Source organism: Quercus suber, unplaced genomic scaffold (genome assembly GCF_002906115.3).
Source record: "Quercus suber isolate HL8 unplaced genomic scaffold, Cork oak 2.0 scaffold_611, whole genome shotgun sequence".
Lineage (NCBI taxonomy): Eukaryota > Viridiplantae > Streptophyta > Magnoliopsida > Fagales > Fagaceae > Quercus > Quercus suber.
Window position 1 is genome coordinate 423,573 of NW_027070054.1, and position 23,954 is coordinate 447,526.

Here is a 23,954-nt window from a genome sequence, read left to right on the forward strand (position 1 = left end):
ATGAAAAATACATGTCAAATAGGCAAACAGTTGGTGTTAAGATTCTTAACCCACCAAACAGAATCTTGCTTGGTTTATTGCCCTTGTATTAAAGTTTTTGCACTATTGTATATTAGTAAACGTTTTTCAACCACATGGCTTTCCTTTTATTTTTTTCTGAACCGGAAAACTTCACTAACAAATGAAAAATACATGTCAAGTAGGCATACAGTCATATGATATTCATATTAGGGCTTTTAGAAAGCTTTTTGGGAGGAAAAACATTCAGAAAATCCAACAGAAGTTATTTTTTGAAGAACATCTGTTGAACTTAATTGTGATGCAACAACTGCAAAAGTACGAACGTGCATAGTTTTTTTTGGTATGGGAACTGATTGAAGAATGTGTACAAGCCGGAAGAAGCAGAACCTGCATTTGTGTTAGAACCTCATTCCATCTCCCTTACGTGTGTGTGTATTTCGTTCTAAAAAGAATTGTTGTTCAATTGACCATGCTCGACACATTTTAGTATGGGAACTGATTGAAGAATGTGTACAAGCCGGAAGAAGCAAAACCTGCATTTGTGTTAGAACCTCATGCTCGACACATTTTAGTATGGGAACTGATTGAAGAATGTGTACAAGCCGGAAGAAGCAAAACCTGCATTTCCTCATGCTCGACACATTTTAGTATGGGAACTGATTGAAGAATGTGTACAAGCCGGAAGAAGCAAAACCTGCCTTTGTGTTAGAGCCTCATTCCATCTCCCTTGTGTGTGTGTGTTTCGTTCTAAAAAAAACTGTTATTCAATTGACCATGCTCAGCACAAATAAAACATGTCTCCCACCTAAGCTTCACCTACCTACGGCTACAAGTATGCATTGGGGTCACTTAGACACATATATATGCTATCACATAACACTTACTTTCAGTATAGTTTTTATACGACTGACCACAATAAAAACAACAAACTGTACATGTAACACTCAATCAAAAAAAAAAAAAAACCGTCAATGTAACATTAGCAATGTTGCAAAACTCTTCGATTCAACTTATGAAATAAGCCATCTGATACTCCAATACTTAGGCAATCAATACATGGAAAGGCTGACACAAGGCAAAGTTTGTGGATTATCTCATATATGTTGGGAACAAAGGAAGCACTCATGCTTGTTTCACGCTCAACAACTAACAGAGAAATTCTCTTTGGATTTCTAAAAAAATCACTCCCATATGTGCAAAACAGAAATTTTTTGACTTACCCAAATAAACAAACAGTAAAATAAATAACTTTCCTAGCTTTTTGAGTTACATGCAACTAGGCTTTCAAGTAGTTTCAAGCCAGTACTGATCTTAAGATACTGCACTTGCAAGGTAAGTGGGTGTTCCCTACCAGGTGATAATGTCAATCAGTTGGAGATGGAGGAGCTTATTTCCATATGATCAAACCTATGCATGGCACATCAGAACTTGACAACATGGAAATTCACTTCCTAAATCAGTTGGTATACTTCGATTAACTAACGTGAAATGGTAAAATTCACTAGATTTACAAGACTTCCCAAATCAGATGAAATTCAATTGCAGCAAAAGACACTAAATTGTGTGGTTCCCTTTCTAAACAGTAATTCTTCATGCTTTAATGATGTTTAAACGCTGCAACAACTAACAGTGATAACTGATATGTGATTTATCCATTTAATAGACTACTGCACACTGAGATAAAATTTTGCAGCTCTTTGCTACAACATATCCAGTTAGAATAGACAATGGGCAGCAACACATCAAGATGAAAATTCAAAATTACCACTTCTTTTCACAAAATCTAGACAAGCACAATTAACACAATGAAAATGAAGTTAAAAAAAAATCTCCACTCACATACAAGATACTGTCCCACGTGAGGAATCACATTAAAAGCAAAAGAAATAGAAGAAAAAACTAAAAACATAATACAAGCCTCTTCATTTCTTTAACCTATCTGCTTTCTGGGAACATAAACAATGAAGTAAAAACATTTAGGTGCAATAATACCAAATATACCTGCCTGCTAGAAGGGCAGAAGTTAAGCCAAACTGGTCTATTTCTCTACCTATGGCTGCTAGTGCCCTTCTTCTTGAGTAGGCGTCCAAAATTTCTGAGCAGTGCATAGGCTTCTTCTTCTTATGTTGCTGCTGCTTTGATGGTGGGCTTCCACCATCATCAATGTTTTCTGTAGAAGATATCCCATTTATCTGATCAAAGTTCTCACCTCCTTCCATCTTTGAGTCCACTTCCTCTTTGTTGCATTCCTGTTCTGCTTCTCTCTCCGGAAAACATTCTTTCTTTTCAATCTTGCAGCTCTCCCACATCCTAAAATAAACATCTACCCAGCCCTCTTCCATTTCTTTGCTCCATCCTCCTTCACCAAAATATACAACAAAAACCACTTTATTATTTATTTTATATTAATAGGCTTATTTTATTTTCATATCATTATTTTATTAGTATACAACCAAGAGTTTCTAGAAAGTTAAAAGAAGTTTTATTATTTATTCTATATCAATAACCCTTAAATTAAAATAAAAAATTTAAATTTATATAATAATAAAAATTTGAATTAATCTAACAAAATTTAATATATTTTATACTAATTTGAATTACTTTTAACAGGTTTCTGTTTCTTCTTATCCTTGGTTTAAGACCAATTGTGTACAACTAAACACTGACACATATGGAATTGTATATAACAATTATTTAAATTAATTAGACATTTATAAAATTATAACAAATATATAGTTATCCTAGCAATTATTTCAGAGAGAGAAGGAAAAAAAACAAAACAAAAAGAATTTTATTTTTGGCTCCCAACTCGTAAAAAATCCCCTGGTGCTTACTATTTTTTTTTTTTCTTTTCCAAGTTTGAAAAAATAGTGGATAACTCTGTTATTCCAACAGATATAGTCTGCCATTTAAGTCTCCTTATTTCAGGTCATTCGAAATGGTGCTGGAATGGCCTCCTTAAGGATCACCCACAACAACATGGATCAAGCCAAAAGAAAATACGAGAACTACGACCCAGCTCAAACTAGATGAATTTAGAAAACCTTTAAACCCATTCTGAATATGTTTCCCAAAAGACACGCCATAGGTTTCAACTTTGAGTTTCTTTCATTCTCTTTTTGCTTCTTTTTTCTTTTTTAGGATAAATAAGTACTTCATTAAAAATAACACAAGTGAAACCACCCTAGTACATGGGATGACGGGAAGTGTACATGGGGCATAGCTACCAAAAAAAAAAAAAAAAGAGGACCGATTATAGAAAAATAAGAAATAAAAACTACTACAAAGGATTAATGTAGACCAAGAGAATCCAGAAAATCTAGAAGCCTTGTGGGAGAGGACAACAGAGACATTGAATCCACTCATATAGGGATTTCAACAATAAATATTTCAACTTTGCCTCACTTAACCCCTGCCCATCAAAGCAATGAGCATTCCTTTCTTTCCATAAAAACCAAATGAGAGAACAGGGAATCCCATTCCAAGTCCCTCCACTACTACTCCCACCAAACATCCCCCCCCCACCCCTCCAAGAAGACAACATTTCTTGCACCATTTCTTTCTTCTTCTTCTTCTTCTTCTTCTTCTTTAAATTTATTTTTATTCTTTCTCTATCTATTTTGCCATTTCTTTTTTTTCTTTTTTTTTTGGAAGAAAAAAAATAGTTGGATAGCTCAACTGAGTTCTTTTTATCAGTACAACAAAGACACGCAAGCAAACAAGGTTATGTTGGCCAATTATTTTTATTGGTTCACTATGCGTGCAAAAATCATCCACAAACAATATCAAATACTAATATAAAACAGCCCCAACAACAAAAGGATAATATAAATCTGGGGAAAAAACTATGGTTTTAACAATGCTACCTAGCCTACTGCAACAAATAAAAGCAAGAGAAGGGATTCAATTCATCCCTACCTGTAATGACATCACTTCTTATGCAACATAGCACCATCCTCTTAGTAAGATACCACATTTTCTCCATCAAGTAAAGCAAGGCTTTCCATGTGAGTAGCTAAATCTAAACGGTTATCAACTGGAATACTAATTTCATTCTCTTGTAGAGTTTCGGGGTAAATTAAAACAGACTTAACTTTCCTCTCTAATTCACTGTTGGTGGAGATCAGCCGGGGAATTAGAAGTAAATCATACTTGGTAAAACCAATGATATTACTATTGCTTTCAACTGGTACAACACAGAGTTTATTCCAGGAATCAAACACACCATACTCCCTCATCACCCAGATGGAGCATAGCGCGTCACATGATTGTACACCATATCTACATTTAATCAAAGCCAGTTTCCCCTTGAATGATGTGAGATATATCGCACTACAACTTCCTTCATCATCAGGCAGTGGTAGCTCTTTGAATTTCTCATTTTTGACATCAAATGACAAAATCATATGAGTAAAACGCCTCTCGCGTCCACCTCTATCTTCTACATATAGAAACATCCAATGCAAATGTCCACTAACAAATGGGGATAACAAAAAACAATTTATTTTCCAGAACACAACATTGGGTCTCCACGGAATTCCAAGTCCAATTCTTTTCCATGAATCCAAACTTAATGTGTACACCTCAACCTCAAGGGGAGGCATATCTTTGACACGGGACCGTGAAATCCTGACAACCTTGTAGTCATTATTCAGGGAATCATACCCAAAACCGAGTTTAGCATGATGTAAGCAGCTCAAGCAAGTATCGGGCAACTTCTTAAATTTTCTAATACTGGGGTTCCACAAGTATACACCATTAAATTTTGATACAATAAAATCAGTGATACACAATATTCCATTACATGAACCCACTAATTTGGGACGCCCAGATTGAAAAGTGAAAGGAATTCTAAACTCGGATACCCTTTCAAACGTGCGGTCGCAAGAGACCGTACAGACATGACAGTGAGAAGAAGAACAATAACTGGGACTGCGCATGTATATTACATAACCATGATTGTGGGACAACAAGCTATTAAGGTGGGTGGAGACTGGAGATGAAATTGGGGTTGGTTATGTAAGAGTACCAGGTTTTGCAAACGCACCTGAATCTTAGGAGTGATTTCACTGGCAGCCTTGTTAGAATTTCCAAAACGATTTCGTCTGGGAGATCAAGGTTCGTCCTACGTCGGAAAACCGTTTGCTGTGACATTTTCCAACGGAAGAGAGGATGTCGTGACTCGTGAGTGTGTGTTGTGACTTGCGAGCAACTATGGGATTCCTTTAATAGGCTTTTTGGTTGTAATTAATTCGAGGCCACATGGAAAAGAATAATAAAAAGGATACCAATTTTTTTACAAAAAATTTTAAAAATTGTTGTGACAACAGATTATTAGTAAATAAAAAAAATGATATTATTAGTGAGTTTAGATAAAAAAAAATGTTGTAAAATAATTTGTAAAATAAATAATGAACTTTGGAAATGTTTAAATTTCAGCTCTTTTACATTTTAAAGAATCATCGTTCCATTTGAAGTTGTCATTGCCCTATAAGATTTTTAACTCCAAATCTTTGTTGTTTGAAATTTTTTGCGCTAGTGCATATTAGGGAATTTTTTTCAACTTACCTGGCTTTTTCTTTTTGTATTTTATATTTTAGCTGAACCGGAACACTTCACTAACAAACAAAAAATACATGTCAAGTAGGAATATACTCATATGATATTAGGACTTTCGAAAAGCTTTTTGAGAGAAAAGCATTAAGCAAATTCCCTATGATGCAGCAATGGGGAAAACAAACCTGCATAGCTTTGGGGGTAACTGGGTAACGAACTGATTGAAGCATTTGTACTAGTATTAAGCTCTTTCCAGTTTCCTGTTTGCAAGACGGAAGAAGTAGAAACAAATGCAGTTCAATGGGCCATGCTGAGAACCTATAAGGTGGGCTTAGATAATTTGACCATAGAACAGAATAACTGCATAAATGCACACACAAACCAAGACCATTACCCAGTTGGGAGCTGGACACAATTCTTCAAGATGTTAAAATTAAATGCTTAAAGTCAAAGATATTAAGTTGTAACTTCTGCCAGGTTAAGCGCCGATGTTGCAGAACTCTTGGATTCACAACTTATGAAATAAGCCATTTGATACACCAATACTTAGGCAATCAGCATTTCCAATACATGGAAAGGCTTACAAAAGACAAGGTTGTGGAATATCTCATATATGTTGGGAACAAAGGAAAACCTCATGCTTGTTTCATGCCCAACAACCGACAGAGATATTCTCTTCAAATTTCATAAAAAAAATAAAAAGCTTTCCTTGCATTTTGAGTCTGACATGCAACTAGGCTACCATCTAAACTCAAGTCAGTCCTGATCTTAAGATGTTGCAATTGCAAGGTAAGTGGGTATTCCCTACCATATGATAATGTTAATCAATTGGAGATGAAGGCAATTTCCCTACAATTAAACGTATGCATGACACATCAGAACTTGGCAACACAGAAATTCACTTCCTAACTCAGTTGGCATACTTCAATCAAATACAAAATGGCGAAGTTGGCCAGATTCACAAGACTGTTTCCATATCAGATGAAATTCAATTCCAGCAATGCAAGTGAAGCAAATTATGTGATTCACTATGCAAACAGCCTCTATACAGTAATGATGTTTGAACTCTGCAACAATTAACAGAGATAACTGATATGATATGTGATTTATCCATTAAATAGACTACCGCACATCAAGATAAAATTTTGCAGCTCTTTGCAACAACTGACATATCCATTTAGAATAGACAATGAGCAGCAGTACATCAAAGATAGAAATTCAAATTCCCACTCCTATTCATACAATCTAGATAAGAAAGGCAATGAACATAATAAAAATGAAGGAAAAAAAAAATCTCCATCACATACAAGATACTGTCCCACATGAGGAATCACATTTCAAAATTCAAAAGAGATAGAAGGAAAAAATAAAATGATAATACAAGCCTCATCATTTCTTTATCCTATTCTTCTTTCTGGAAGCATAAACAATGAAGCAGACACATTTAGGTGAAAATTGATACCAATTATACCTGCCTGCTATTAAGGCACAAGTTAGGCCAAACTGGTCAATCTCTATACTTATGGTTGCTAGTGCCATCCTTCTTGAGTAGGCTTCCAAACTTTCCGAGCAAAGGCTTCTTCTACTTCTTATGGTGCTCCTGCTACATCTTACCAAAGCTCTCACCACCTTCCATCTTTGAGTCCACTTCCTCTTCAAACCATTCCAGCTCTTCTTCTCCCTCTGGCAAAAAAATTTCTTTTCAGTCTTGCAGCCCTCCTACATCTTAAATTCAACTTCAACAGAGTGCTCTTCTCTTTCTCATCTCATCTTCCATCAGCAAAATATACAACAAAAATCACTTTATTATTTATTTTATATCATTTAAATAGGATTATTTTATTATTACACAACCAAGAGTTTACTCCTACATCTTAAATTCAACTTCAACAGAGTGCTCTTCTCTTTCTCATCTCATCTTCCATCAGCAAAATATACAACAAAAATCACTTTATTATTTATTTTATATCATTTAAATAGGATTATTTTATTATTACACAACCAAGAGTTTCTACAAATTTAAAAGAAGTTTTATTATGTATTCTATATTATTTAATAACCTACCATATTTTTTATAATTTAAAAATATTATTACATTAAATTTTTAAAAAATTAATTATATTTTATATTATTTTGAATTTCTTTTAATAGCTTTCTTTTCTTATTTTTACAGGTTTAAACTGATTATGAGCAAAATATACAACTAAGCACTAGCACATACAGAATTGTATATACCAATTATTTAAATTAATTGGAGATTTATAAAATTATAATAAATATATAGTTACTTATCCTAACAATTATTTCAAAAAGAGAAAGAGAAAAAAAGGACTTTATTTTTTAGCTCCCTAATCACAAAAAATCCCCCCTTATGAAAAAGGATTTTATTTTTTGTCCATGCTTCCTAGAATTCCCCTCTCTTTTTTGACTTTCCCTTCATCCTTTTCCCAAATTCCCCAAATTCTTCTCAATTCTCTCATTGTCACCAACTACATCAAGCTCTAAAAGAGAAACTTAGGCTTGGTTTGGATACAGATGAAAAGCAGACGCGTTTCGCGTCTGCGTTTCCTACTCCTTTTTTTTTTTTTTTTTTGTTTGCCGTGAATGTTGACTTTTGTACGTGAACAGTGCACCCATGCACTATTCACGAGACCCGCAAACATCATTTTTTAGCAACTTTTTTATTAAAAAGGTCCCACGGTACTATTCATACATTTAAAAATTATTTTGCTACAGTGTTTTCAATTTTCAACTGTATCTAAATGGACCCTTAGTTGTCAATTATACTTTAAAAAGCAACTAAAACTAAATTTTTTCATATAGTACAAAAACTGGGACCAAATTAATTATTTGTCAATTATGGTTGTAACACACGTGTGATGCGAAGAAGTTTCAATTCAGATAATAAATTTCAGCAACTCACTTTATTATTTTTTACTTTTTCAAGTTGAAAAAATAATGGACATTCTCATTTTAAGCTCTATAAAGGTTTTCGTTAGTGAAAGCCTTATAGGAGTTCAAAAATACTACTCCTAGCAGGAATCTAGTCATTCCTGACCCTACCAATTTTATGGGAATAGAGAAGGCCAAGAAAACATTGTAAAATCTCCATCTACCAATCATGGACTGATCTGGTAAAGAGAATGTCCAAATGAATAACCCCATTAGTGTGCCTCATAAGTGTCCTTATTTAGGGCAATTCAAAACGGTGCCAAAAAGGTCCTTTTTAGGATCACCCATGGATCAAGCCAAAAGCGAATACAAGAAACACAACCCACCTCAAACCTGATGAGTTTAGAAAACCTCTTACATTCATTCTAATTATGTTCCCACAAAAACAGATCATAAGGTTCAGCTTTGAGTATATATATATATATATTAGTCATCTCGTGTACTCGGGTAGTTACACTAATGCTACTTTTAATCAAGTATTTACTTTATATATATATATATATATATGATGGGAAGTGTACACAGGGCATAGGTACAAACTGAAAAACGGAAATTTTAGAAAAATATGAAATAAAAACTACTTCAAATGATTAATGTAGACCTAGAGAATTTAACAATAAATATTTCCACTTTGCCACTCTTAACTCCTACCAGTCAAAACAACAACCATTCCTTTCTCTCGATAAATAACACATGAGACACCAGGGGATCACATTCCAATTCCCCTGCTACTTTTCCCACCAAACCTCCCCCTCCAAGAAGAAAACATTTCCTCTACCATTTTTTTCCTTTTTATTCCTCCTCTATTGCTTTTGCCATTTCTTTTTTAACTATTAAGAAAAAAAAAAAAAAAAAAGAGTAAGATAACTCTAATGAGTTCTTTTTAGCACTACAACACAGATACACAAACAAAAGGTTATGCTGGCTCAATATTTTTATTGGTTCACTATGTGTGCAACAATCAATCACAAACAATATCAAATACTTCTGATCACACCAAAAAAACCAACAACAACAACAATATCAAATACAAATATATAATAGCCAGAACCATAAAAGGATCATATAAATCTGGAGCAAAAATATGGTCAACCAGTAAAAGCATGACAAGGGTTTCAATTCATCCATACCTGTGAAGAAATCGCTCGTTATACCCAGCACCATCCTCTCAGTAAGATACCACGTTTGCTTCACCAAGTAAGGCAAGGTTCTCCATGTAAGTAACTACATCTAAAAGATAATCAATTTGATTACTAATCTCCTTCTCATGTAGAGCTTCAGGGTCAATTAAAACAGACTTATCTTTCCTCTCTAATTCACTGTTGGTAGAGACCAGGCGAGACCTATTTCGAACTAGAAGTAAACCATACTTGGTGAAACCAATGAAATCAGTAGAATTTTCAATTGGTAGAACAAAAAGTTTATTCCAGGAATCGAGCACACCGTACTCCCTCATCACCCATATGGAGCATAGCTTGCTAAATGGTTGTGTACCATGTCCAAATTTAATCAAAGCAAGTTTTTCCTTGTATGAGGTAAGATATTTCGCAATGCAACCTCCTTCATCAGGCACTGGTAGCTCTTTTAATTTCTCACTATTGACATCAAATGACAAAATCATAGAAGTATAACGCCTCTCTTGCCCACCTCCTTCTTCTATCATTTCTATCATCCAATGCAAATGTCCACTAACAAATGGGAATGCCAAAATACCATTAAAACCGTAGGAAATAACATTGGGTCTCCGGAGATTCCAAGTTCAACTCTTTTCCATGAATCCGAACTTAATGAGTACACCTCAACCTCAGGGGAGGTATCCATTTGATACCAGTCCATGAAAACCTGGCAACCTTGTAGTCATTATTCAGGAATCATACCCAAATCCGTGTGCCACATTAAGCACCTGGGTTTGGTTCAAGCAAGTATTGGGTAACCTCTTAAATTTTCTAATACTGGGGTTCCACAAGTATACATCGTTAGACTTTGGTGTGATAAAATCAGTGAAACATAATATGCCATTACAAGAACCCACTAAACTGGCATACCCAGATTGAAAAGTGAAGGGAATTCTAAACTCGGATATGGTTTCGAAGGTGCGGTCGAAAGCGAGCGTACAGATTTGACTGTGAGGGCGATAAAAATAAGCCCTGTGAACAGCAGTCCTGGGCACGTAGATGACATAACCACCATCATGATTGTTGTAGCACAGCAAGTGGGTGGAGATGAAATTGGGGTTGGTGATGTAAGAGTACCAGGTTTTGCAAACGCACCTGAATCTTAGTAGGGATTTCACTGGTAGTCTTGCTAATATTTCCAACACGATTTCGTCTGGGAGATCATCATGCTTCGTCCTACGTCGGAGGATCATCGGTGGTCGTGCTTCTTTCCTTTGGGCGGAAGAGAAAGAGACTTGTTTTTTGATCCAACCCTTTCACTCTTTTTTTTTTTTTTTCACACACTTTCTTTCATTTATTAAAATGCAACCCTTTCACTCTTTTTTTTTTTTCTTTTTACACGCCTTCTTTCATTTATTAAAATGCGTACATTTCTAAAATGTGGTCAAGTTAATAGATGAATTTAGGGGAATTACTTTTTTTTAGGAAAATTTTAGGGTAATTATTAATAAATTATAATAGAAAAGTTTTGACATAATTTTCATGGAAAATATAAAAAGTTATCAAAAGCATTTAAACATTTATTATTTTATCATTCTTTTAATAAAATGTTTCTAAAAATGATTCCTTTAAGACAATGGTTAACATTTTCCTTTAAAATGTATCTATTTTTTTTACATCAATTGTGGTTATTGATCTAAAATAATAGAAGTAAATGAGTATAAGAGGATATTTTACTTTTCATTTTACATGCTTCGTATTAACTTAGGGTAAAGAAAAAAAAATGTGAAGAAAAAAAAAAACAAAAAGGGTCCGACTCCTCTCTCATTAGAAATCCTCTCGTTTTCCACCTTTTTTTTTTTTTTTTTTTGTGTATAGATGAAGAACATGTGGCAATTAAATAATCTAATGGTTCAAAAAAAGCTGCATTAAGCTATTCTATTTCTTGCAATCTCCTATTCTTCACCTTTCCTCATAATCTCATAAGAGAATAGAATATAGGGCTATTTCTCTGAGGTGCTTCCTTGCATCCTTGTAAATATGAAGGAGAGAAACAAAAGTTGAAAAATGAGAAGAAAGAAAATTTTATAATTGGTTGATTTTTTATTTTTTTTATTTTTTAATATATTTGATCTTGTTAGGACATATGTGATTCACTTGTTAGGAACATATGTCACTATTTTATGTAATTAACTAATCCTTTGACAAAACGCACTTTGCTTGTAATTGGGTAGATCTAGGTGTTTTTAATACTTCAAGAAATTGTGTTTCAAGATCAAGTGTTGAAGTCATCAAGTCTGTCCAAGAAACAAGCTAAGAAATGCAAGTTCATTAAAGCTCGATAGCTAGCATGTGTCGAGGTTTAAGAAGCTGTTCAGTCCGTGTGCTCAACACCTGCTTGACAGCTACTCGACACCTCTTATCTATCGAGGTTTAAGAAAGAATCAGAAATTCTGATATGTTTTCTTGGAATCCGTGAATGTGTCTTTAGGACTTCTTTTCTCCTAACCCTAGACATATAAAAGATTATTTTAAGGGCCGTCAAAGAGTACACAAATTACACAAGTTTTGAGAAAAGTCTATTTAAGCAAATTGTGGTCAGAGACAAAATTTTGCCCTAGTTCATCTCTTCTGAAGAAGTTGCTGTGTTTGTGCACCGTAAGGTTTTGTGGCCAAGTATCTTCTTGATCTTCATCATGTGAATGAACTGAAAAACTTTGTAGCCAACAATCTTCTCTAGTTGGTGATTGAAGTCACATACTGAGATCCACGCAATTGGTTAGTCATGTACTTGGGAGCTGTGCATCAAAAGGAGAAATTGTCAATACAGAATAAGTTTAATTGGGTATTAGGGTAAGGGTTCAACTGTAGATTGGTATAAGGTACTAGAATTCCTTTACTTGTAACCGCTTGTTGTGATAATAGTGAAATTTCGGAAGTGGTAACCTTAAAATCACCCAATAGAGTTTTTTGCCGTGTTGGTTTTCCCCATTCGTAAACAAATCACCATGTCAATTTAATTTCCGCTGCACTTAATTTAATTGGTGATTTGTTTGTGCTACCACGTGCTTTGCATGTTAATTTGATAAATTAATAAACTTGGCTAATTAATCAATTAATTTAATCATAAGGGGTCAATACATTTTTGGCTTATCAGATCTCATTTTAAATTACTTTCATACTGTTTGGTTATTAAGACTCAAGAGAATGGAGATTTTAGTTCTTGTTGAGTAAATCTTTTTTAGTTGAAGTGGTTTTTTATTTTCGAAGCTGACATAAAATTGTTTATTATGATGAAGCTAACAAATATGGAGTAAATGTTTTATTAGCTACACCATCATTTTTTATTAGTAGATGACAGTAATAATATCATTGAAACATGTTTGAAAACAATAATTACCAAATTGACAACCAAAAAAGAAAATTTTTGAGGTGAAATAGCATATGTTTTTTCCCATTAAGGGGGAATGCATACCTTTCTACCTCATACTTATTTAGCTCACTTTTAAATAAATTAAAAAAAAAAATCAATAAAAACATTCTATTCCAAATAAACCATTACAATTACTAGATGAAGAGTTCTTTTTTTTTTTTAAATAAGAACAAATTATTTCACATCATCAATCTATTAAGATATTGAAATAAACCCCATTAATCCACACTTGTATTGTTCATGGTATTGTTCCATGGTTAATCACCACCACTATGTCCACCAATCCCACAAAACTTGTTTTGACATCGTATGTTAATCAAGAAATCAACAATCTAATATCCAAATTAATCTTTGATAATACCATTAACTCCCAAAGAATCATGGATTTCTTTGGAGCTGCAATCTGTATTTAACTTATGACTTGCAATAGCCAATAAGGGGAGGGAACCATGAAATCCAGCTTAGTTGTCTAGTGAGGGAAACCTTTGTGTTATAAGAATAATAATAAATTAAATTCTCTTCGAGAACGAGTTGAGAGATTGAGTTGTCTAATTTTTTGTAAATCAATTGGCTGTGAACTACCCAAATGTTCCAAAGAGCCAAAATAAAGGATAAGGGTCAAGGAAGAGCATATAAAATGCATAATCATGTTAGAATGACATCAGACAAAAATGTTGTCTGCACATAAGAATCATAGAAGTCTAGAAGTAATTATTTCATGCCAAATGAACTAGTCGCTATTCATCTATTTTTTCTTATTTACCCTGTAAAAAGCGAAATAGTAAACAGGATGATTTGAAAATGTCTTCTTCTATCGTTAATATATTTCAAATTATATTTTTAACTCTCTTTTTTCCCTTCCATATAACAAGCGAGAGTGTGAAATGCAAACCCAGATTTTCTATGCTACAGTATATTTAGAAATTTATTTCAACTTACAAGCCTTTTCATTTTTATCTTTTTCTAAACAAAAGATAAAATAAAATAATTATTAAAAAAAAAAAAAAAACCAACAACAATCAAGTCGACCTACAGTCATTCATATGATATAAAAGCTTACAAACTTAATTGTGCTTCAACAGCTTCTATGAAGATAAAATGTTTGAAGAGCACCTAGGTTGTGACATTTTCCATCAAAAGAGAGGAGAGTGTTTGTGTTGTGAGCAACACTGGAATTCCTTAAATAGGCTTTTTAGTTTTTAGTAATTAATTGGCTGAATTTTTGGAGCTTTGATCTCATCAGTTTTCATATTGTTTGGTTGTCAAGAAAATTAAGGAAAATATTTATTTATTTTTTATATATGTTTTAAAATTTTAACGTTGAAATATACTTAAAAAGAGTAGGAACTATACGAGAAAAAAAAATCTCTGAGAGGCTAAGTGCATAGTTAAGCCTAGTTAGTTATTTTAATTTATTTTTATTTTAAAGTTAGAATGCCTATTTGCCTACCACAGATATTAATCTTATAAGTTTTATCTAACTTATTTTTTAATAAAATAAATCAATAAAAATAATCTATATCAAATAAACATTTTATAATTACATGAGTTCCAGTTAACCTAATTGGTAAAATGTTTTCTTCTAAAAAAAATGGTAAAATGTTTTATCTCTTGAATAAGAGTAATCATCATGGAGCAGACATCGTAGATTGAAAACCTATCGTAACAATTACTAGATGAAGAGTTCCTTTATAATTAGACAATGATTATTCCATAATTATCAATACACTTATGTATCAAAATAAACCCCATTAATCCAAAGGTGTGTGCTACTCATGGCATTGTTCCACAACCAATCACCTCTACCATGTCCTCTGCCAATCTCCCTAAAATTGTTGGGCTAACAATACTGCTTGTTGAATATTCTATGTTAGTCCAAAAAATGAGAATCTAATGACCTAAATAATCTCTAATGATACTGCCAGCTCCCAAAGAATCATGGTTGCCTTTAGAGCTGTCATGTATATCCAACTTAACACTTCTGATGGCCATATATGGGAGGAGACCACGAAATCCAACTTGATTGTTTCTACATAGAAGATTGTGTTATAAGCATAATAGTAAAATTCACAAGTATAATGGATAATGTCGTGAACAATTTCAGATATTGAGGTACTTAATTATTGGAAAATTAATTTATTGCGATCTAGCCAAATGTTCCATTTTCCAAAAAGCAAAAATAAATAATGAACTTTGGAAATGTTTAAATTTCAGCTTTTTTTATTTTTTACATTTTAAAGAATCATCGTTTCAATTGAAGTTATCATTGACCTATAAGATTTTTAACTCCAAATCTCTGTTGTTTAAAAGTTTTTTGCGCTAGTTTATATTAGGGCCTTTTTTTCAACTTACCTGGCCTTTATTTATTTATTTATTTTTATTTTAGGTGAACCACAAAATTTTACTAACAAACGAAAATTATGTCAAGTAGGAATATACTCAAATGATATTAGGACTTCCAATAGGCTTTTCGGGAGAAAAGCATTAAGCAAATTCCCTATGATGCAGCAATTGGGGAAAACGAACCTACATAGCTTTGGTGGTAAGGAGCTGATTGAAGCCTGTTTGCAAGACAGAAGAATTAGAAACAAATACTGTTCAATGGGCCATGTTGAGAACCTATGAGATGGGCTTGGATAATTTGACCATATATAGAACAAAAAAACTGCATGGATGCACACCCAAACCAAAAAACCATTACCCAGTTGGGAACTGGACACAATTCTTCAAGATGTTAAAATTAAATGCTTAAAGTCAAACCTATCAAGTTGTAACCTCTGCTAGGTTAAGTGCTTGCAGAACTCTTATAGCTTGTTTGGAAGTTTAGAGATGGAGGAGAGTAGAGGGGAGTAGAGGGGAGGGGAGTAGTGGGGAGGAGAGTAGAGGAAAATGATTCCCCTCCACCTTGTCTGGATGTTTTTAAAATTAGTAAAGGGGAAGGGAGTAATTAGCCCTTCCCCTTGTGTAATTTTGTTAATATAATAAGGGTAAATTAGGTAATTTACTTAGTTAATAGTTTATGTACTCTACTCTCCCTCTAAATCTCTCCAATTTGGGGAAATTAAAAATGGGGGGTTAGAGGGAGTTGAAACCCCTCCAAACCCCTCCCCCTCCTTCCTTAAAAAACTTCCAAACAAGGTAATTAGATTACTCTCCCTCCCTCTACTCTACTCCCCCTCCTTTTTTAAACATCCAAACAGGCCATTAGATTCACAACTTATGTAATACAGCCATTTGAGACACCAATACTTAGGCAATCAGCATTTCCAATACATGGAAAGGCGTACAAAAGACAAGGTTTGTGGAATATCACATATATGTTGGGAACAGAGGAAGCCCTCATGCTTGTTTCACGCCCAACAACTGACACAGATATTCTCTTCAAATTTCAACAAAAAAAAGTTGGCAACTTTTTGAGTCTGACATGCAACTAGGCCACCCTCCTGATCTTAAGATGTTACAATTGCAAGGTAAGTGGAGTTCCCTTCCATATGATAGTGTTAATCAATTGGAGATGACGGCAATTTCCCTACAATTAAACGTATGCATGACACATCAGAATTTGGCAATATAGAAATTAACTTCCTAAATCAGTTGGCATACTTCAATCAAATACAAAATGGCAAAGTTGGCTAGATTCAGAAGACTGTTTCCATATCAGATGAAATTCAATTTCAGCAAAAGAAGCAAATTGTGTGATTCCCTTTGCAAACTGCAATTCTCCATGCAGTGACGAAGTTTAGACTCTGCAACAATTAACAGTGATAGCTGATATGATATGTGATTTATCCATTTAATAGACTACCACGCATCAATATAAAATTTTCCAGTTATTTGCAACAACATATCCATTTAGAAAAGACAATGAGCAGCAGTACATAAAAGATAGAAATTCAAGTTACCACTCCTATTCATACAATCTAGATAAGAAGGGCAGTGAACTGAACACAATAAAAATGAAGGAAAAAAAAACTCCATCACATGCAAGATTATGTCCCACATGAGGAATCACATTTCAAAGATCAAAAGAGATAGAAGGAAAAACTAAAATGATAATACAAACCTCCTCATTTCTTTATCCTATTCTGCTTTCTGGAAGCATAAACAATGAAGCAAACACATTTAGGCGCAAATTGATACCAATTATACTTTAAGGCACAAGTTAGGCCAAACTGGTCAATCTCTATAACTATGGTTGCTAGTGCCATCCTTCTTGAATAGGCTTCCAAACTTTCCGAGCAAAGGCTTCTTCTACTTCTTATGTTGCTGCTGCTTTGATGGTAACCACTGTCAATATCTTCAGTAGAAATACCCTATTCATCTAATCAAAGCTCTCACCACCTTCCATCTTTGAGTCCACTTCCTCTTCAAAGCAGTCCAGCTCTTCTTCTCTCTGTGGCAAAAAAAAAAAATTTCTTTTCAATGTTGCAGCTCTCCTACATCTTAAATTCAACTTCAACAGAGTGCTCTTCTCTTTCTTACTCTCTCATCTTCCATCAGCAAAATATGCAACAAAAATCACTTTATTATTTATTTCATATATTCTATATTATTTAATAACCTAACAATTTTTTTTTTAAATAATACTAATTTAAAAATATTATTGTATTAAATTTTTTTAAAAATTAATTATATTTTATATTATTTTGAATCTCTTTTAATAGGTTTCTTTTTCTTCTTCTTCCAGGTTTGAACTGATTATGAGCAAAATATACAACTAATCACTAGCAAATACAGATTTGTATATACCAATTATTTAAATTAATTGGAGATTTATAATTTTTTTTTTTTGGGATAAGTTGGAGATTTATTAAATTATAATAAATATATAGTCACTTATCCTAAAAATTATTTCGAAAAGAGAGAGAGAGAAAGCAAAAAAGGATTATATTTTTTGTCTGTGATTCCTAGACTTCCTCTCTCTTTTTCAACTTTCCCTTCATAGTTCATCCTTTTCCTAAATTCCCCAAATTCTTCTAAGTTCTCTCATTTTCACCAACTACATCAAGCTCTAAAAGAGCAACTTAGTAGTCAATTATACTTAAGAAGCTACTAAAACTAACTTTTTTCAAATAGAACAAAAACTGGGGCCAAATTAATTACTTGTCAATTATGGTTGTACACACGTGCGATGCGAAAAGGTTTCAATTCAGACAATAAATTTTAGCAACTCACATTTATTATTTTTTACTTTTTCAAGTTGAAAAAATAAAGGAGATTCTCAGTTTAGGCTCTATGAAGGTTTTCATCAGTGAAAGCCTTGCAGTAGGACTTAAATTCAAAAATACTACTCCTAGCAGGAATCCAACAAATCTGGTCATTCCTAGCCCTATCAATTTTATGGGAATAGAGAAGGCCAAGAAAATATTGTAAAATCTCCATCTCCCAATCATGGACTGATCTGGTGAAGAGAATGTCCCGGTGAATAACTCCATTAGTGTACCTCATAAGTGTCCTTATTTAGGGCAATTCAAAACGGTGCAAGAAAGGCCCCCTTAAGAATCACCCAAGGATCAAGCCAAAAGCAAATATGAGAAACACAACCCACCTCAAACTTGATGAGTTTAGAAAACTTCTAACATTGATTCTAATTATGTTTCCACAAAGACAGACCACAGGGTTCAGTTTTGACTCTCTCTCTCTCTCTCTCTCTCTCTCTCTCTCTCTCTCTCTCTATCTCTCTAATTTATGAAATCTTGATGAAAAAGGAAAAAGAATTCTTTTTTAAAAAAAATCTATGTTGTTTTGGTTCTATTGAAAATTTTTTCCAATTGTTGGAAAATATTTTTAAATTGTACAAAAAATAAATTATTTTCAAATGTTTAATTGCATTCTTGAAAATACTATGAAAACCATATTTTCTACTACTTTCACACATTTTCTCATATCCCAAACACGAATATAATTTTTTTTTTTAAATCGTGATCGAGGGACCGAATATGGCAGGAGTTAGCCATTGGAGACCAAGGATGTTTGTAGTGGGTAGAGATTTGGTGGTAAGTTTTGAGTGAGACGAAAAATGGTTTACGGAAAATAAAAGCATAAACCAATTTCTGTCATAAATGTCTTTATTTTACGGTCAACTGGAAAAAAATTTCCAGTTAAATAACACTTTCCATTGCCCCAAACATCTGTAAATGTGGAAAATATTTTTCAGAAGTCAATTTCCGTTAAACCAAACACAGCATTACAATCATAACTGTCATAAAAATAGATAAAATGATCTTGTTGAAAATAAAATAAAACTTGATGGATAAAAATGAAAAATCTCTAACTTACTGAATCAAAATAAAAACAACGACAAACTTAAAAGATAAAAATATATAATTTGGTCTTTAAATGGAAAGGTTTTTAATTAATTAATGTAATTTGGTATCTCCCCAAGCACCAAGAGAATGAGGGGTCTTAAAAGTTCGAACTGTCGGGACAACATATTGGTAAAGAGCAACTGGTGAAGAACCCAAACTGTGCACTACAGTATGAAAAGATGTTGACTGAAGGGTTAATAAATAATAATACAAGAAAAGAGCAATATAAAATTTCTTTTAAATAATAAGTCAAATATAAGATTTTTTTTTGCTTGTCAAATATTAAAAAACATCGCCGCAACTCATAGACAAATCCAATCCAAACACAATTGTTACTCATTTGTTAACATATTTGGGTGGAAGGATCAGATTGACTCATTTTGACAAAATGAGAAGCTAAATTGACAAAAATACAAAACAAGACTACCCCTCAGCTTTGCTAGAATGAAAGGATAGGCATGCAGCATGCNAAAACAGACTTAACTTCCCTCTCTAATTCACTGTTGGTGGAGATCAGCTGGGGCCTCCTTCGAATTAGAAGTAAATCATACTTGGTAAAACCAATGATATTACTAGTGCTTTCAACTGGTACAACACAGAGTTTATTCCAGGAATCAAACACACCATACTCCCTCATCACCCAGATGGAGCATTGCGCGTCACATGATTGTACACCATATCTACATTTAATCAAAGCCAGTTTCCCCTTGAATGATGTGAGATATATCGCACTACAACTTCCTTCATCATCAGGCAGTGGTAGCTCTTTGAATTTCTCATTTTTGACATCAAATGACAAAATCATATGAGTAAAACGCCTCTCGCGTCCACCTCTATCTTCTACATATAGAAACATCCAATGCAAATGTCCACTAACAAATGGGGATAACAAAAAACAATTTATTTTCCAGAACACAACATTGGGTCTCCACGGAATTCCAAGTCCAATTCTTTTCCATGAATCCAAACTTAATGTGTACACCTCAACCTCAAGGGGAGGCATATCTTTGACACGGGACCGTGAAATCCTGACAACCTTGTAGTCATTATTCAGGGAATCATACCCAAACCCGAGTTTAGCATGATGTAAGCAGCTCAAGCAAGTATCGGGCAACTTCTTAAATTTTCTAATACTGGGGTTCCACAAGTATACGCCATTAAATTTTGATACAATAAAATTAGTGATACACAATATTCCATTACATGAACCCACTAATTTGGAACGCCCAGATTGAAAAGTGAAAGGAATTCTAAACTCGGATACCCTTTCAAACGTGCGGTCGCAAGAGACCGTACAGACTTGACAGTGAGAAGAAGAACAATAACTGGGACTGCGCATGTATATTACATAACCATGATTGTGGGACAACAAGCTATTAAGGTTTTGCAAACGCACCTGAATCTTAGGAGTGATTTCACTGGCAGCCTTGTTAGAATTTCCAAAACGATTTCGTCTGGGAGATCAAGGTTCGTCCTACGTCGGAAAACCGTTTGCTGTGACATTTTCCAACGGAAGAGAGGATGTCGTGACTCGTGAGTGTGTGTTGCGACTTGTGAGCAACTATGGGATTCCTTTAATAGGCTTTTTGGTTGTAATTAATTCGAGGCCACATGGAAAAGAATAATAAAAAAGATACCAATTTTTTTTTTTGATAGGTAATAACAGACTTTATTGATAATAAAAGTACAATGAATTTACGATAGTAAACTCATTGCACTGAAAAGAATACAAATCAATCAAAAAGAAAGGCTAACAGAATTAAGAAAATCAGACAAAGAGGGACAATGCGTAAACCCCCAAATATGAGACCACTCAAACAAAGTCCTAAGTAGCAAAGACTTCACACAATCTACAAGTCTTTCAGTTTCTTCAAAAGTACGGGCATTACGCTCCTTCCAAATTAACCACATAAGACACGCTGGAACCATATTCCACACATTAGAAGTGTGACTCCCCAACCAATTCCACCACGCAAAGAGAAGAGAAACAACACTCTTTGGCATCACCCACTGAACCCCAAACAAACGAAGGACTTCACTCCACAAGGTCTGAGCATACTTACAATGGATCAATAAGTGATCCACAGTTTCCTCTTCACATCGACANTGCAACTAGGCTACCATCTAAACTCAAGTCAGTCCTGATCTTAAGATGTTGCAATTGCAAGGTAAGTGGGTATTCCCTACCATATGATAATGTTAATCAATTGAAGGCAATTTTCCTACAATTAAACGTATGCATGACACATCAGAACTTGGTAACACAGAAATTCACTTCCTAACTCAGTTGGCATACTTCAATCAAATACAAAATGGCAAAGTTGGCCAGATTCACAAGACTGTTTCCATATCAGATGAAATTCAATTCCAGCAATGCAAGTGAAGCAAATTCTGTGATTCACTTTGCAAACAGCCTTTATACAGTAATGATGTTTGAACTCTGCAACAATTAACAGAGATAACTGATATGATATGTGATTTATCCATTAAATAGACTACCGTACATCAAGATAAAATTTTGCAGCTCTTTGCAACAACTAACATATCCATTTAGAATAGACAATGAGCAGCAGTACATCAAAGATAGAAATTCAAATTACCACTCCTATTCGTACAATCTAGATAAGAAAGGCAATGAACATAATAAAATGAAGGAAAAAAAAATCTCCATCACATACAAGATACTGTCCCACATGAGGAATCACATTTCAAAATTCAAAAGAGATAGGAGGAAAATATAAAATGATAATAAAAGCCTCATCATTTCTTTATCCTATTCTGCTTTCTGGAAGCATAAACAATGAAGCAGACACATTTAGGTGAAAATTGATACCAATTATACCTGCCTGCTATTAAGGCACAAGTTAGGCCAAACTGGTCAATCTCTATACTTATGGTTGCTAGTGCCGTCCTTCTTGAGTAGGCTTCCAAACTTTCCAAGCAAAGGCTTCTTCTACTTCTTATGGTGCTCCTGCTACATCTTACCAAAGCTCTCACCACCTTCCATCTTTGAGTCCACTTCCTCTTCAAACCATTCCAGCTCTTCTTCTCCCTCCGGCAAAAAAATTTCTTTTCAATCTTGCAGCTCTCCTACATCTTAAATTCAACTTCAACAGAGTGCTCTTCTCTTTCTCATCTCATCTTCCATCAGCAAAATATACAACAAAAATCACTTTATTATTTATTTTATATCATTTAAATAGGATTATTTTATTATTACACAACCAAGAGTTTCTACAAATTTAAAAGAAGTTTTATTATGTATTCTATATTATTTAATAACCTACCATATTTTTTATAATTTAAAAATATTATTACATTAAATTTTTAAAAAATTAATTATATTTTATATTATTTTGAATTTCTTTTAATAGCTTTCTTTTCTTATTTTTACAGGTTTAAACTGATTATGAGCAAAATATACAACTAAGCACTAGCACATACAGAATTGTATATACCAATTATTTAAATTAATTGGAGATTTATAAAATTATAATAAATATATAGTTACTTATCCTAACAATTATTTCAAAAAGAGAGAGCAAAAAAGGATTTTATTTTTTAGCTCCCTAATCACAAAAAATCCCCCCTTATGAAAAAGGATTTTATTTTTTGTCCATGCTTCATAGAATTCCCCTCTCTTTTTTGACTTTCCCTTCATCCTTTTCCCAAATTCCCCAAATTCTTCTCAATTCTCTCATTGTCACCAACTACATCAAGCTCTAAAAGAGCAACCTAGGCTTGGTTTGGATACGGATGAAAAGCAGACGCGTTTTGCGTCTGCGTTTCCTACTCTCTTTTCTTTTTTTTTTTTGGCCATGAATGTTGACTTTTGTACGCAAACAGTGCACCCAAGCACTGTTCACGGGACCCGCAAACATCACTTTTTAGCAACTTTTTCATTAAAAAGGGTCCCACGGTACTATTCATACATTTAAAAATTATTTTGTTATAGTATTTTCAGTTTTCAGCTGTATCCAAACGGACCCTTAGTTGTCAATTATACTTTAAACAACTACTAAAAATAAATTTTTTCATATAGTACAAAAACTGGGACCAAATTAATATTTGTCAATTATGGTTGTAACGCACGTGTGATGCGAAGAAGTTTCAATTTAGAAAATAAATTTCAGCAACTCACTTTATTATTTTTTACTTTTTCAAGTTGAAAAAATAATTGACATTCTCATTTTAAGCACTATGAAGGTTTTCGTTAGTGAAAGCCTTATAGGAGTTCAAAAATACTACTCCTAGCAGGAATCTAGTCATTCCTAACCCTACCAATTTTATGGGAATAGAGAAGGCCAAGAAAACATTGTAAAATCTCCGTCTACCAATCATGGACTGATCTAGTAAAGAGAATGTCCAAATGAATAACCCCATTAGTGTGCCTCATAAGTGTCCTTATTTAGGGCAATTCAAAACGGTGCCAAAAAGGTCCCTTTTAGGATCACCCATGGATCAAGCCAAAAGCGAATACAAGAAACACAACCCACCTCAAACCTGATGAGTTTAGAAAACCTCTTACATTCATTCTAATTATGTTCCCACAAAAACAGATCATAAGGT

At 33.7% G+C, this 23,954-nt stretch overlaps 3 protein-coding genes and 1 non-coding gene across 6 annotated transcripts; all 4 read right to left on the bottom strand.

Moving 5' to 3' along the window:
* Positions 1 to 1,769: 1,769 nt before the first annotated feature.
* On the bottom strand, positions 1,770 to 10,392 carry LOC111996821 (F-box/kelch-repeat protein At3g06240-like). Of its 3 annotated transcripts, none has more exons than XR_010625671.1 (3): positions 9,660 to 10,392; positions 5,763 to 7,347; positions 1,770 to 2,380 (listed from the first exon to the last, which is right to left on the bottom strand). XR_010625671.1 is itself a non-coding variant. In XM_065765148.1 (3 exons), exon 2 carries the CDS (start codon positions 4,959 to 4,961, stop codon positions 3,981 to 3,983), a length of 981 nt encoding a protein of 326 aa, XP_065621220.1. In that variant the 5' UTR covers positions 4,962 to 5,003; positions 5,054 to 5,161; the 3' UTR covers positions 1,770 to 2,380; positions 3,940 to 3,980. The 3 variants fall into 3 exon arrangements, 2 of the variants coding, with proteins under 2 accessions (XP_065621220.1, XP_065621221.1); XM_065765148.1 differs by lacking the exons at positions 5,763 to 7,347; positions 9,660 to 10,392 and adding exons at positions 3,940 to 5,003; positions 5,054 to 5,161; XM_065765149.1 differs by lacking the exons at positions 5,763 to 7,347; positions 9,660 to 10,392 and adding an exon at positions 3,940 to 5,070.
* Position 10,393: 1 nt separating this feature from the next.
* On the bottom strand, positions 10,394 to 10,897 carry LOC111996818 (F-box/kelch-repeat protein At3g23880). The gene has a single exon (XM_065765158.1). It carries the CDS (start codon positions 10,895 to 10,897, stop codon positions 10,394 to 10,396), a length of 504 nt encoding a protein of 167 aa, XP_065621230.1.
* Positions 10,898 to 16,326: 5,429 nt separating this feature from the next.
* LOC111996804 (uncharacterized) lies at positions 16,327 to 17,625 on the bottom strand. The gene is made up of 2 exons (XR_010625680.1): positions 17,141 to 17,625; positions 16,327 to 16,606 (listed from the first exon to the last, which is right to left on the bottom strand). It is a non-coding gene; the product is annotated as an uncharacterized LOC111996804 (transcript).
* A 2,199-nt stretch (positions 17,626 to 19,824) lies between these two features.
* Positions 19,825 to 20,724, bottom strand: LOC111996817 (F-box/kelch-repeat protein At3g06240). Its single transcript, XM_065765159.1, has one exon. It carries the CDS (start codon positions 20,722 to 20,724, stop codon positions 19,825 to 19,827), a length of 900 nt encoding a protein of 299 aa, XP_065621231.1.
* Positions 20,725 to 23,954: the final 3,230 nt, after the last annotated feature.